Genomic DNA, 14,691 nt, shown 5'->3' on the forward strand with positions numbered 1-14,691 from the left:
AATAATAATTATAAGCAATATCTGAAGTCCTGATCTTATCTAAACACCTAGACCTGAAGGAATCTGGGTGAAAACCTCGTTAGGGAACCAGAGGGTGTCATTAAAAGACGTTAGGTCGGCGAGATCCTGTGCTGTTCTTCTAATTTTTCCAAATTGTAACTCAACTTTTCCAGAAGAAAAGTGATCCAGGTGCAGCAGGGGATGTTGGCTATGGCACAGATGCTTCCCTGATCTGCAAGGAGATAACTGAGTGCCGTTTGATTATCTAATACAACCCTCGCCAGGGAATCCGGGGATCGTTAATGGTGAGCCAAGGCTCAAGTGGTAGAATTTGCCGGTTTAGCTATAGTTAGGGATAAATTTTTTTTTTCAACACATCGTTATGGACTGTGTGAATCCAAGGGACAAAGGTTTGGCAGTGGTAATTAATGGAGAGTAGATGGAGTGTAAAAAGGGGGTCACCAAGTCTCATCTATACCTATGAGATTGTGGTTGGGTTTCTTCTTTAACAAGAACTTGAAATGGAATACTGTAGTATGCTAAAGGGCATTGTCCTGTCATACACCAGCCGTCTAGACATTCATAAGCCATGATTCCCCATTGTAATCATGCAGAAAGGTGTAGCGGGCTGGAGCACATAGTATTCAATGCCTTCTAGTTCTGTAGCAGTGTCAGTGGTCAGGAGCACTTGGTAAGGTCCTTTCCAGCAGAGCTCCAGTGCTGTCTTCCTCTTAGGATGCTTCCAGACTACCCAGTCACCAGGCTCTAGACTGTGACCTACAGGATCTCTTAAAGTGGAATCTGGGAAAGCTTCTTTAACCTGTTGATAGTAGGCTTGAGCAAAAGACATTAGAGACTTACAAAAGCTGGTGATACTAGTATAAGACTAGGGATCAGCAGAAGGTTGTATACCAACAGACATTGGTCTGCTGGTAATTATCTCATGTGGAATGCGTTTATGTTTTACAAAGGGAGTAGTGCAAACAGTCAGCAGGACTAAAGGCAATACCTTAGGCCAGAGGAGTCCAGTTGACAGGTATATAACATACTTCGAAGATCATTAACAGGACTGGAATCTAATATCTACAAAGGTGCAAACATAATTCTTCTCTCTATAATCCCCCCTCCTTTTTTTAACCAAAGATAGTCACAGTAAAACTAACTTGTCTGTATTAAAACTTGGCCTGATTGTTTATATGAGTAAGAAGTTCTGAATTTTGGCGGGATCAAGTAGAGAGAAAAAGTAAATGTTTCATCTTTGCTCACAAAGCTATCTTACCAAAGAGAAAAGATTTATTTAAATCTGGAAAAACAAAATGTTAGTGCATCCTCCTCAGTTCATGCAGTCCCATGTAATTAATACTTGTTCTGCTTGAATCCAGTGTTTCCATTAGTTTTCTCGACTTTGCCTGATGATTGAGGATGATAGGGACAGTGATAATCACGAGAAGTTTGCAAGGTTTTTTAAGGCTCGTTTGATTTGCCTAGTAAAGAGGGTACCTCAGTCATTGGGGATTATGGAAAGTATACCCAAGTGGGAAATACACTTTCTGACAGTTTTCTCCACCATTGTGAGCACATCAGCTTTGTGATAAGGGAAGGCTTCAGCTCATCCAGAAAACATACATACAGTAATAAGGACATACTGACAACTTATGCTAAGTGGCAGTTGAACGAAGTCCAGCTTTGGGTGTTCAGAGGACCCAGAGGGAGGAGTTCTGAGGACTCTGGGTACAGAAATAATTTTTCTTAATGCACTATGGTGGGTGAAAGAATGCAAAAAACAAAAAGTGGAGTTTACCAGAGAGCTAGGAAGAGCCAAGAGGCTGTGTTGGGTTTCCTATAGCCCTGACTGTTTCTTTAATTTACAGCCATTGTCTCCCCATCTTAATTTTTCTGATTCAGGAGCAAACTGTTGCCATGTTACAGGGACATCAGGATGGCAGAAGTCGGCAGTGAGGGGCTGCTCTTTGCAGAGGCAGAATGGACTTCATCCACAAGTACCAATCTTCATAGATTCTGTTGTTGCTGCTTTTACATGAAAATCAGCTAAGGAGTTTACCTGATACTCAGATTCATTTCTTTTAGTGTGAGCCTCAATTTTGATGACAGATGATATTTTATACCAGGACATATTAGACTTCCAGGAATTTTACATAATTTCTGGAACTCTTATAACATATAAAGACAACATAAAGAAGACTTAATGTTATTTGTTATTTGACAATGCTTCCCATGTAATTTAACATAACAAATAAGCCTATTAGTTTAATATCCCCCTTTTTATAAGGAGAGAGAACAAATCTTTTGAGACGTTTCAGGGATCCTCTGAAAAATCCTAAAGTTATCTAGAGGTCAAGAAAGACTTCATTTAGAATCTGATGTTAGAATGTTCGTGGAAAAATATCAGGGGCGGTCCAGTGGCGTAGTGGTTAATTTTGTGCAGTCTGCTTTGGCGGCCTGGGGTTTGCGGGTTCAGATCCCAGGCACCAGTCTACATACTGCTCATCAAGCCATGCTGTGGCGGCATCCCACATACAAAACAGATGTTAGCTCAGCGACAGTTTTCCTCAAGAAGAGGAAGATTAGGAATAGATGTTAGCTCAGGGCCAGTCTTCCTCACCAAAAAAAAAAGAAAAAGAAAAAGAAAAGAATCTCAGGCAGATTAAAGACTTAGAGGTGAAATGCAAAACTATGAAACTTTCAGAAGAGAATGTAGAGGATTATATTTAAGACTGTGGAAGAATTATTTCTTAAAGTTGATGAAAAGCAGAAAATATAAAGGAAAAAAACTCATAATTTCAACTATGTTAAAATATTTCTGGGGGGGCCAGCCCCATGGCGGAGTCGTTAAGTTCATGCGCTCCACTTTGGCGGCACAGGGTTTCGCTGGTTCAGATCCCGGGCACGGACATGGCACTGCTCATCAGGCCGTGTTGAGGCAGCATCCCAAATGCCACAACTAGAAGGACCCACAACTAAAATATACAACTATGTACTGGGGGGATTTGGGGAGAAAAGCAATAAAAAAAAAAGATTGGCAACAGTTGTTAGCTCAGGTGCCAATCTAAAAAATATATATTTATATTTCTGTTCAAAAAAGTGAAAAAAGAGGTTTTAAAAGTGGAGGAAATCATTTGCAAGAAGTATAATTGGTGAGGAGCTAGTATTTCAGAAAGATTTCTTGTGAATACATAGAATGAAATAAACAGCCTCATAGAAAATTAGGTAAAAACAACTTGAACAGGCATTTCACAGATGTGAAAACACAAATGATCAATAAACATAATCAGTAGATGATCAGTCTCATCAAAAATCAAAGAAATGCAAGCTAATCTCAATGAGATATCATTTACATCTATCAGATTGGCAAAAATTAAAGTTTGCCATATATGGAGCAACTGACACTCTCGTACACTGCTGGTGATAGTATAAAAATCCAGTCTAATAAAAGATTAAGAAATTGTGTGGGAGTAAAATGCCATAAACAAAATTAAAGGCAGAAATATTGCAACACTCATGACAGACAAAAACTAATTTCTCTGTATATACAGTTCTTACAAATCCTTAAGACCAAAAAATGGAGAAAAAGGCAGGAACAAGTAATTCACAGAAAAACAAAATGACACAGCCTCACTGATAATGAAATACAAATTAAAACCACAGGGTTCTATTTTTATTGTTTGAAAAGCTTGGTTCAATAAAATACTAAAAAATTTTTTAGAATATTTTCTTACTTTTCTTATGCAAGTAAAAATTAGTTAAACAATAATATAGGCCAGATAAAGATAAGTTGTTAAGAGACTACCAAAGCACCACCCGAGAAGTAGCTTTCAAACAGGTCAGAGGAAGAGTGCATTAGTTCAAGAAGAGATTGGTGAAGAGTATCAAACGTAGAAAGTCTGAGTAAGTTATGAGCTAGAAATGTACCTATGTGAGTGAGAGACCGTGGTGGAAATCACTGGTCACTGAAGATTGCTGTTGAGGTAGAGTAATGGAGGTAGAATGAAAGTAGATTGAGGAAGAAGTAGGAGGTGATGTAGGTAAGGGCAAATATGGACCCTGGCCGGTTTTTGTTTATTCTGTAAATGATCGGGTTTGAGCCTGTTGAAACGCTGTTGGGCAGGGTGCAGAGGGGCAAAGTGCGTAGGGGTGAGATTCAGAATGCAGTGGAGAGATGATTGAGACAATGGGAGAATAGGAGAAAGAGCCCTGAAATGGAAGTCACGAGACCTAGTTTTTATTGTCCCAGTTCTTTGATACTTAACTGCTTTATTTATAACAGGGGCTGGCAAACTTTTTCTGTAAAGGGCTAGGGAATAAAATATTTTAGTCTTTATGGACCATAGGGTCTCTGTCACATTTACTCAACTATGCTCTACTAGGACAGCAGCCACAGACAGTAGATAAATGAATGGGTGTGGCTGTATTCCAGTAAAACGTACCATGGACCCCTAAATTTGAATTTTATATAATTTTTTAAGTGATGTGAAATAATAATCTTGATTTTTTTTTTCAGTCATTTAGCTTGTGGACCCTACAAAAACTAGTAGTGGGCTAGGTTTGCCCCACAGGCTATAGTTTGCCAACCTCTGATGTATAAAATGAGAAGTTGGACTAAAATATATTTCATCTCTGCATTGTATAGTCTTAACTGTGGGATTCTTGACTTAATCTCACTAAGTGTATGTATAGTTTATTATACGTATGATCTGATTTAGCCTTTTGTTTATCAGAAGTAATTTTTAGTCTCAGCCATTTAGAGCTCTGCAAAGAACTCAGAATTTATCTTTCTCTGACTAGAGTTCCAAGTATATTATTTATTCATTTTATTTGCTCATCAGAAACTCTTCCCCGAGTTTACTAGAAGAGGGATAATCTTTGCCATATCCGCATACCGTCATTGCAATCTCTCTTTAATGTTTTGAAACAGACTTATTTTTTACGTAAGTATATTTTGGGTTGGAAAATCAGTATTATTTAGCACAAATAAAAGGTAGTTGCAAAAATAAATTAGAACACTGTTATTAGCCAGAAAATCCTGAAACTGAGACATCGTTTCTTTTTAAAAAGATTAGCAAATTTGTAGAGATGTCAAAGATAAATTAACAAGTTGATTAATGTGAAAGTTTGAAGAGAACTGAAAAAATCTTTCTCACTAATGCCTCATCTGTCTACAGTCATCCTGAGAAACCTTTTCATAACTGATAGCAGCTGAGTCTTATTAAAGGAATTCTAAGGCTCTCTAAGTTATTCAGTTGAAACAGCAAGTTGTGTTATTAAAGACTCTGATAGTAATCAGGTAAAAGATTTTGCATGTTTATTTAGTAATCTCTAATCTCTAACCACTGGTCTCAAGCATTCAAATCCTTAATTTTTAAAGATCATCTTAGGAACCTCAGTACAAATATTCTTTTAAAATAGGCTTTGAAAGGATCAAGTCTTTAGACTGGCTATTTGACGTAAGGAATTTATTTCATTGCCACTAAAAAATGTATTACCATTCATTATGCACTCAGAGTAGTGCACTGCAAGGGAAGTTAGTTTCTTGTCCAAAATTAATTGGTTAATTGCAGAGCTAGAATTAGAAGCAACATCAGTCGACTTCTAACCCAGTTATCTGTATAATACTGTGCTTCTTGACAGACTCCATAACTTGGTTCCATAGCACAGGCTTCAAGAGTACGCTAATGGTTAATTGTGCAGTTATTGTGTACCAGGTTCTGCAGCCATGTGAGGTATACTCTTGCAGCCTCAGAGAAGTTAGGCGTTTTGCCTTCTGTAACATTGTTAATTAACGGTAGAACAAAAATTTGAACCATGATGATTTTTTGCCTTTCTAAGTAAAATTCATTCTTAATCTGTCTAGTATTTGGTTCTAAGCTGTGTCTTAAGAGCTGAGACTCACTCTTTCAATCCCAGAAATTCCCAATCCTTTTTCCTTTCCCTGTTAGCTTTTTAGTTTCTTTATACCTTTTATTTCTTGTCTTCTGCCTTTGTGAGCACCTCCAGCACACTGTTAAAAGGAAGCAGAGGTAGTAGGTATCCTTGTTTTATTCTTAATTTAAAAAATAGTGCTTCTAACATTTACCAGTTTGCTGTCAATTTTCAGTAGACACTCGTCATCAAATTATGAATGTTTCTGTAAATTCCTTTTTACTAAGACTTTTTTAAAAATCATAAGTGAATTTTGAATTTGGCTAGATGTTTTTTCTGCTTCTATTGGGATACTCTCTTGATTTTTCTCCTTTGATAGGTTTATGTAGTTAAGTGAAATAAACATATGTCATATTGTTAAATCTCCCTTGCATTTCTGGGGTGAACTCAGCTTCTTGATGATATATAAATATCATCTTTATTTTTAAAACCAATTTGTAACTATTGATTTAATTTTTTTCTGAATAGTAATAGGATAATACACTCTTTTAATTCCTTCTCAAATCAGTTTTGGTAAATTACATTTTTCCTGGAATTTATTATTTTGTATAATCTTTAAATGTATTGATTGAAAGTTGTTCATAATATACATACTCTTAAGACGTATGTGAATAGATGCTTTAGTTGTTGGGGATTCTTTCTGGTTTTGGTTTCTTTGTTTGATCTTTAAGTTCATTCATTCATTTGAATCTGTTATTTATTGAATGTGTTAAGGACCCACAGTGTGCAGTGTCTTGTGCATGAACTGTGCTTGAAGTGTTTAGAGTTGGTTTTTCACTCTCTCCTTTCCCACTGCTAGGATAACCAGGACGCCGTAGAATAGGCTCGGCATGACCCCTCAGGATTCAGACTTCCTGATTTCATTTTACATGTATAAAAAGGAATAATACATAAATATATGGATAATGGTTATAGGACTATTGTATTTGTTTTGCAACATATAATTTATTTTTTTGCATCTGTATGTAAAAATAAACAATATAAATAATGTAATGGTTATGGGACTGTAAGATATGAATGGAAAGAATCTATGAATTTGTTATCACTTTAATATGGCTAATTTGGGCTGAAGTTAAAGAGGCGTTATTCCTACTTGAAAGGTTGTACTTGAAAAATTGCTGGGTGCAGCTTATTTGATGAAGGACATTGAATACCACTGTGCCCTGAATAGTCTGTCTTTCATCAGTTTTTAACTTAGCTACTTTGTGGCCAAGTATTATCCTAAGCACTGAGAAACAAAATTAGTCAATTTCAGAAGTCTTCATTAGTAAATTCTACTAGTGAAATGTTTTGTAAGAAACCATACAGCTGAAATATCATCCATCTTTCCTGAAGATATAATTTAACTTAGTTAAAAACATTGAGGATTGTCGCAGCACTTGGATCGTCAAGTAAAGTATATTCATCTGACGGTTGTATACCTTTGTGTGCAGAAGGTATAGATCATGATGAATTTAAGAGTTTTTTGTAATATGTTATTCTAAATAAGTTATTCTCCCTTTTTCTCCTTACTAAACTAGCAGGTGTTATAGCACCTGGTATATGTTAAGATTCTGTCTCTGGAGCTGGTATATATTAAGGGTATTCTTGGTAGGAGGCAGCACCGCTGGTGTCTATCCATGTGACTGGATGAGAGAAAGGCTGATTTGTCTTCTCTTTGTAGAAGTCTGTTCTCTATTCTGAAGCATATTTGATTGGGAGATGGCAAGATAACCTTTCATAAAGGGTGGGGGAGTGAAGATGGGGGGGGAATCTTTTGGGAACCTTCTATGAAATCTTATCCTTTGTGATCCTTCTGTGGAATTTTGGCAACTCTTAATTTGGATTGTGATCTAAGGTTTGAACTAAGCAGTTAGATATCAGAGGACCCATGAACCATGTAATGAAATGGTATGAAAAGTCCATGTTTACATATATTTCTCTGTGTGTGGGCTCCATAGCTTTCCTTTGATATCCAATATGAGTTCTACTTGGAAGGTTAAGAATCAATGTGTGTGTGTGTGAGCAGGGGGAGGGCAGTTGGAGAAAGAAGGGAGGAGGGAGGAAAGGGAATTGGTTACTGTTAGTATGACTGCATATGCTATCTTAATCCATTTGCAGAGTGGTACTGTGGAACGGTAGCCAGTGAGTGACTGACTGTTTTCAGCCATCAGTTGTAGGGATAGCCTTGTGATAGTTGGTTCACACCTTTAATAAGTTTCTCCCAAGGCAAGAGATTCTGATTTAGGTAATATTATTCTATTCATAGAAGTATATAGGAAAAAATTTTTAAAAATAGAGTATTTGGCAAGAATTTTACCAAATGTTAATAAAAATTGTCTTTTGGAAGTTATTATTAAACCTTTAAGGAACACAGAGGCTTTTGGTTACCTAATTAAAGTAACATGAATTACAAGGAAAAGGTCTATTAGGAACTATAAAATAAGTATTTTTAATGTTATATAAAAGTCAAAGTTAATTCATTTTCTATTTTGGGTAACCTGGCGAATTGAGACTGAAACCTATTGCAAGTGTGACCAAGAATATGTCTTTATTCAATTTAGTTTAAGAACTTTTAAACAGTTTTACTGCCATTGACTCTTATGTATTTATTGACCTTTTGCTTAATAACTTTCAGTTGGTTTTAGGCCACCAACAAAATGGAAATAAAAGAGATTGTTAAACACAAGACACTATGGAAAATGAACTCAACCAATGAACCTTTATTAGTTACTGGTGTAGACATCAGTCCTTTAAAGAACTTCACCATTCCCAAGATCAGGAGGACAGCTGGGAAAGGTAATATTTACTATTTCTATGAAAGATAGGGTTATTTCATAACTCTTACTGTATTTTTCTGATTCTTTATGTTCATCTTCTATTTTGACTAATTGGGTTAAGTCAGGCCTTTAATTTCTTAAACACACATCTACTTTTGGTTCCACACAAAGTGGAACAGACACCTCTCCTATTTCTCTCACTAAGTACACCTAAAAATGCTGGACATCATACATAAAATAAATATAAGATTTTGAAAGGTAGAAGATGACGAACCAGCTAAGGATCCTGGGACTCAAGGAATAACGTAGAAGTAAGTTCTCTGGATTTTCTTTTTGTCCTCCATGTCTCAGATTGGATGCGCACAACCTAAGAATGCCTAATGGCATGGACCCAAAAAGTCCCAAGGAAAGTCTGTTCTCCCTTTCCAAGGACTGGGAAAGGGTCATCCTAGAAAGACAGAAACCTATTTGACAATAAACACCCTAGTTCTGCAAAACGTAGGGCAAAAAAATAGCATGCCTCCTACACCTTTGTAAACAGAGGCTAAATGGAGGGCCTAGACTTCCGTCTATGCCTCTCCCCTTCATGGCAGTTCACAAGTTCCCATCCCTGCCATCCCCTGCAGTGTCAGTGGATTTCCACCCTTGCCCTGTGGTGATGAGACACCCCTTCTCCCTGGGAGTAGAGTTAGTGAATACCATGTGGGGAGCCTAGACTTCTTTCACACCCACCAGTAACAAGGCATGTGTTGCCCTCCCACAGTGTGGGAGGCTGAGTCCGAGTCAGGAGCGTGGACTTCCACCCCTTTGTCATGATAACAAAGCATACGCCCAGGGTGTCAGTGGAGACCCTGTGGAGAGTCAGGACGTCAACCCTGCCTGGTGGTAGAGTCAGCACCCTGCCCACCTTTTCACTACTAACAGAGTTTCGCCTGCTGGCTCAGTTTTAGTGGAGGCTTGTTCAAACTCAAGATTAACTATGATTCAGAGTGTTTTAACGGTACCCAAAATGCCCAAGGTGTAATTTTAAAAATCACTCGTTTTACCACACACAAGGAAAATCTCAACTTGAATGAGCAAAGATAGTCAACAGATGCCAACACTATGATGAAACACATGTTGGAATTATCTGAGAAGGTTTTAAAACAGCCATCATAATCATGTCTCGGCAAGCTACTACACACACTCTTGAAACAAATGAAAAAAATAGAAAATCTCAGCAGAGAAATGGAAAATGTAATAAAGAACCAAGTAGAAGTTTTGCTTCTGAAAAATTCAGTAATTGAAATAAAAACTAGTTGGGTGGGTTCCGAAGAATTGAGAAGACATTGGATAGAACGAGTGAATTTGAAGATATAACAATAGAAATTATTCAGTCTGAACAATGCAGAGAAAACAGAAAAATATTAACAGAGCCTGCCTCAGTGATGTGTGGAACAATAATAAAAGATCTTACATCTTTGTCCTAGAAGTCCCAGAAGTAGAAGAGAAAAAGTGTGGAGCTGAAAAAGTATTTGAAAAAATATTGGCCAAAAATTTCCAAGATTTGGTAAAAGACATAAACGTGTACAGTCAAAAGGCTGAATAAACTTAAACAGGTTAAACCCAAAGAAGTTTGTGCCAAGGCACATTATAATCTAATCAAATTTTTGAAAACTAAGGACAGAAAACGTCTTGAAAGCAACTAGAGAGAAACCACACATTGTCTATAGGGGAAAAATTGTTTGAATGACAGAAGATTTCTCATTAGAAACCATGGAGCCCAGAGGAAGTGGCACAACATTTTTCAAGTGTAGAAACCCAGAGTTCTGTCCCAGGCAAAGATATCCTTCAGGAATAGAAGTGAAATAGACATTCTCAGATAAAGTAAAACCAAGAAATATTTCATCAGCAGATCCACTCTAAAGGAATGGCTAAAGAAGGTTCTCCAAACAGAAAATGACAGAGAAGCTGGGAACGTTAGGAAGGAGGGAAGAACAATAGCAAGAGTAAGACTATAGCGAAATGTAATAGACCATCCTCCTCTTGAGTTTTCTTATTATGTTTGGCAGTTGGAGGACAAATTATAACATTCTTTGATGTGATTCTTAATGTATATAGAGAAAGTATTTGGAACAATTATAGAGCGAGATATCACCATTGGAGGGAACTGGGTGAATGGAATATAGGATCTCTCTGTATTACATGTTACAACTTCATGTGAGCCTACAGTTATCTCAGAAGTAAAAGCTTTTTATAAAAACACTATAGATAAATCAAAATGGAATTTTTTTTCTGTTCTGTTTTTTTTTTTTTTTTTTTGAGGAAGATTAGCCCTGAGCTAACATCTGCTGCCAGTCCTCCTCTCCTTGCTGAGGAAGCCTGGCCCTGAGCTAACATCAGTGCCCATCTTCCTCTACTTTATATGTGGGACGCCTGTGACAGCATGGCTTGACAAGCAGTTTGTAGGTCTGTGCCCGGGATCCAAACCAGTGAACCCCAAGCCACTGAAGTGGAACGTGAACACTGAACTGCTGTGCCACTGGGCTGGCTCCCAAAATGGAATTTTTAAAATGTTCAAGTAACCTACAGGAAGGTATGAAAAAATGAGATAGAAAATTGAATAACTGAGGAGAAAATAACCAGTTAAATGGCAGGCTTAAGCCCTAACATACCAGTTATATTAAATGTAAATGACCTCAATATACCAATTAAAAGACAGGTTGACGCAATGGTTAAAAAAAACATGATCCACCTGTATACTGTCAATAAATTCACCTCAAATTTAGTGATATAGGTTTGTTGAAAGTAAACATGAAGAAAGATAGGCCATGCAAATAATCAAAATAAAGCAGGATTGGCTATATTAATGTCAGATAAAGTAGGCTTTAGAGGAAAGAAAATTACCAGGAACAATGATGAAAGCGTCACCCCACCAGTAAGACAGCAATTCTAAATGTGTATGCACCAAACAGAACTTCAAAATGTGTGAAGCCCAGTTGATCAAACTGAAAGAAGAAATGGACAAATCCAGAATTATAGTTGGAGACTTTAGCACACTTCTCTCAGTAGTTGATAGAACTAAGACAGAAAATCAGCAAAGACAGAGAACTTAATGCTGTCAAGCAACAGGATATGACACTTAAACATTACTCTACCCAACAGCAGAATAGACATTGCTTTCTGTCTTTTGTTTTTTGTGAGGAAGATTCGCCCTGAGCTAATATCTGCCAATCTTCTTCCTTTTGTATATGGGCTGCCATGAGAGTATGGCCACTGGCAGATGAGAGATGTAGTTCCACACCTGGGAACCGAACCCTGGGCTGCTCAAGTAGAGCCTACTGAACTTAACCACTAGGCCACTGGGGCTGGCCCTTAACATTCCTTTCAAGTGCCCATTTGACGCTCATCAAGATAGACAATATGTTGGGCCATGTGACACATCTCAACGTATTTAAAAGAATTGAAGTCATACAGAATGTGTGCTCTGACCACGTGGAAACTAGAAATTAATAAGAGAAAATAATAGGTAAGTCTCTAAACGCATGGAAAATAGCACATTTCTAAACATTCATGGGATTTCAAGGGAAATTTAAAAAATGTATTGAACTCAATAAAAGTGAGAATGCAACATGTCAAAATCTGAGGGACACAAAGCATTACTAATTTATAGCACTAAATACTTCCATCAGAAAATAGGAAGGATTTCAAATCAGTAATGTAATCTTCCACCTTGAGAAACAAGAAAAAGAATAACAAATCCAAAACAAGCAAAAGAAGGGAAAATCAATGAACCAAACAAAAAAACTGGTTGATTGAAGCCAAGGTTTGGAAGCAACCCAAGTGCCAATCAATGGATGAATGGATAAAGATGATGTTGTGTATACATACAAAGGAATACTACTCAGCTATAAAAAAGACAAAATCGTGTCATTTGCAACGGCATGGATAAACCTTGAGGGTATTATGTTAAACAAAATAAGCCAGACGGAAAAAGACAAACTGTATGATTTCACTCATATGGGGAAGAGAAACAAACACATGGACAAAGAGAACAGATTAGTGGTTACCAGAGGGGAAGGGGGTGGGGGAGAGGGCAAAAGGGGTAAAGGGGCACATATTTTTGGTAATGGATAAATGAGCATGACAGTGGAGCACGATGCAGTCTATATAGAAACTGATATGTAATAATGTACACCTAAAATTAGACAATGTTATAAGTCAATATGACCTGAATAAAATAATTACGTTAAAAAAACTGGTTGATTGAAAAGACCAGAAAAATAGACAAACCTTTAGCAAGAGGAATTTTTAAAACACCTGCTAAATGTTATATAGGAGAAGGGTTATGCAGCAAGTTTTCAACCATGATGAAACTGGCTTGTTTTACAAGGATGTTGGCAAGCAAACCTATATCGCAAATGGCGTTTCATTTGTCAAAAATGTGACCAGAGGTTCATAGGAAGCTACCTAACCATGTATTTCACCTAAGAGTAGTAGTTCAGTATTCACTAGTTCAATATTGGCGGTGACTTTAATAGACTATAACTACCACAAATAACAAGAATCTACTGTATTTGTTCCCTGCTTTCCTCTGAGTCCTCTTCCTTAAGGGTTTTGGTCCTTTTATGCATCTACTTAATATAGCGGTGCTTAAAACATTGCTCATTGTCCTGAGAAAGTCTGTTACTTCTTACTCATGCTACTATATCAGTTAGCAGTTTACAAAGATGTTCTGGTATTTGCAAGTCAAAATAGCCAACTAGTTTACCAGTATGTAGATTGCCTTATTTGGGGGAAATACAAGAAATGTTCATGTCCTAACAGTAGTTCCCAGATTTGTGTGACAATGCATGTTGTAGAGTCAACATCTTAAGTTGAAAATGAATCACCTGAATTCTAATACTGTATAATATGTCTGTGTCAACTTTCAAGAACTCTGTTAACTATATGCAGAAAAACAAGGTTTGTATTTTCATTTATACCAAGTGTAGGAAGTCTATGTTACTGTTATAGAACCTTAAACATAAATAGATGCCTCGACATGTTAATGAAAATTCCACGTGCTTAGCTATTTTGTGTCTCATATCAGATATACGTTTGTCATTGTACAGATGTACAATGATGACATCCTAAACACAAATAACCATGTGCCCTTTTCTTTATGTTTAGTTTACTTGTCACCTTGTTGCACCAATACTAGAGAATATAGTTTCATACATGATACTCTTAACCAGTGCCGGCTTGATGTAAGCTGTGATCTGCAGTCATCATGGCAGTTTGGGGATACAAAACTGGTTCACAATGAGGATCTGGAAAAAAATTTTACTTCTAAGAGGTAAGTTACTGTGACCTAAAGAAGTTTGAGGTTTTGTTTTGTTTTACTATGAAGTCTTAATATGAGTTTATTTCTACTGTTTGAGATTTGGTATTACTAAGAAAATAAGTACAGAGACTGTTTATTCTTTATTTTGTTGCCTTCTCATAGCTTTGTGTAATAGTGAAAAGCTAAGTGTGAGATTTGATTAGTAGGTTGTAGACATTAATGTAGCCAGATTTCAGACATTGTTGATTGTTTGATCTTGATAAGTTTTGCAGAAGCGTACATCAGCACGTTTTTAGGCAGCCATTTTGTAGATCTCTTGTGCCTCCTGCATAACATAAAACAGCAGTTAAGGAATTCAGAAAGTAGATTTTCAGAAACTGGGTTGATGTTTTAATTTGGCAGGATTGTATCTGGCTATTTCTAGCTGTTCCACCAGAGCCACTATTTCTGAAACTTAAGTTTTAAAAAATACTCCTGCTTTTTGGGAAGGCACGTTCCATTATGTTATTTTGATAAGAAAGAATAACAGCGTATGCAAAGTTCTCGTCGTAAACATTTTTTATATGTGTACATCTTGTGTGAGTACAATTTAGTTTAGCTTTTCCATTTTCTGAACTTGCCTCCTTCACCAGTTTGCACTTAACTTAAAACCTAACTGTAGCTTGATGGACCCAAAAACTTCAAACTCGT

General features: G+C 36.9%; 1 protein-coding gene across 1 annotated transcript in view; it reads left to right on the top strand.

Annotated features, from left to right (window-relative positions):
- TEX15 (testis expressed 15, meiosis and synapsis associated) overlaps nucleotides 1–14,691 on the top strand; it is an 80,257-nt gene that overhangs the window by 21,413 nt on the left and 44,153 nt on the right. Inside the window, exons 3-4 of the mRNA XM_008541675.2 lie at nucleotides 8,555–8,715; nucleotides 13,848–14,013. Of these exons, the coding sequence (XP_008539897.2) occupies nucleotides 8,577–8,715; nucleotides 13,848–14,013 (305 nt within the window). The 5' untranslated portion in view covers nucleotides 8,555–8,576. The remainder of the gene's footprint in view (nucleotides 1–8,554; nucleotides 8,716–13,847; nucleotides 14,014–14,691) is intronic.

This window comes from Equus przewalskii, chromosome 28 (genome assembly GCF_037783145.1).
Source record: "Equus przewalskii isolate Varuska chromosome 28, EquPr2, whole genome shotgun sequence".
NCBI classification, from domain to species: Eukaryota; Metazoa; Chordata; class Mammalia; order Perissodactyla; family Equidae; genus Equus; species Equus przewalskii.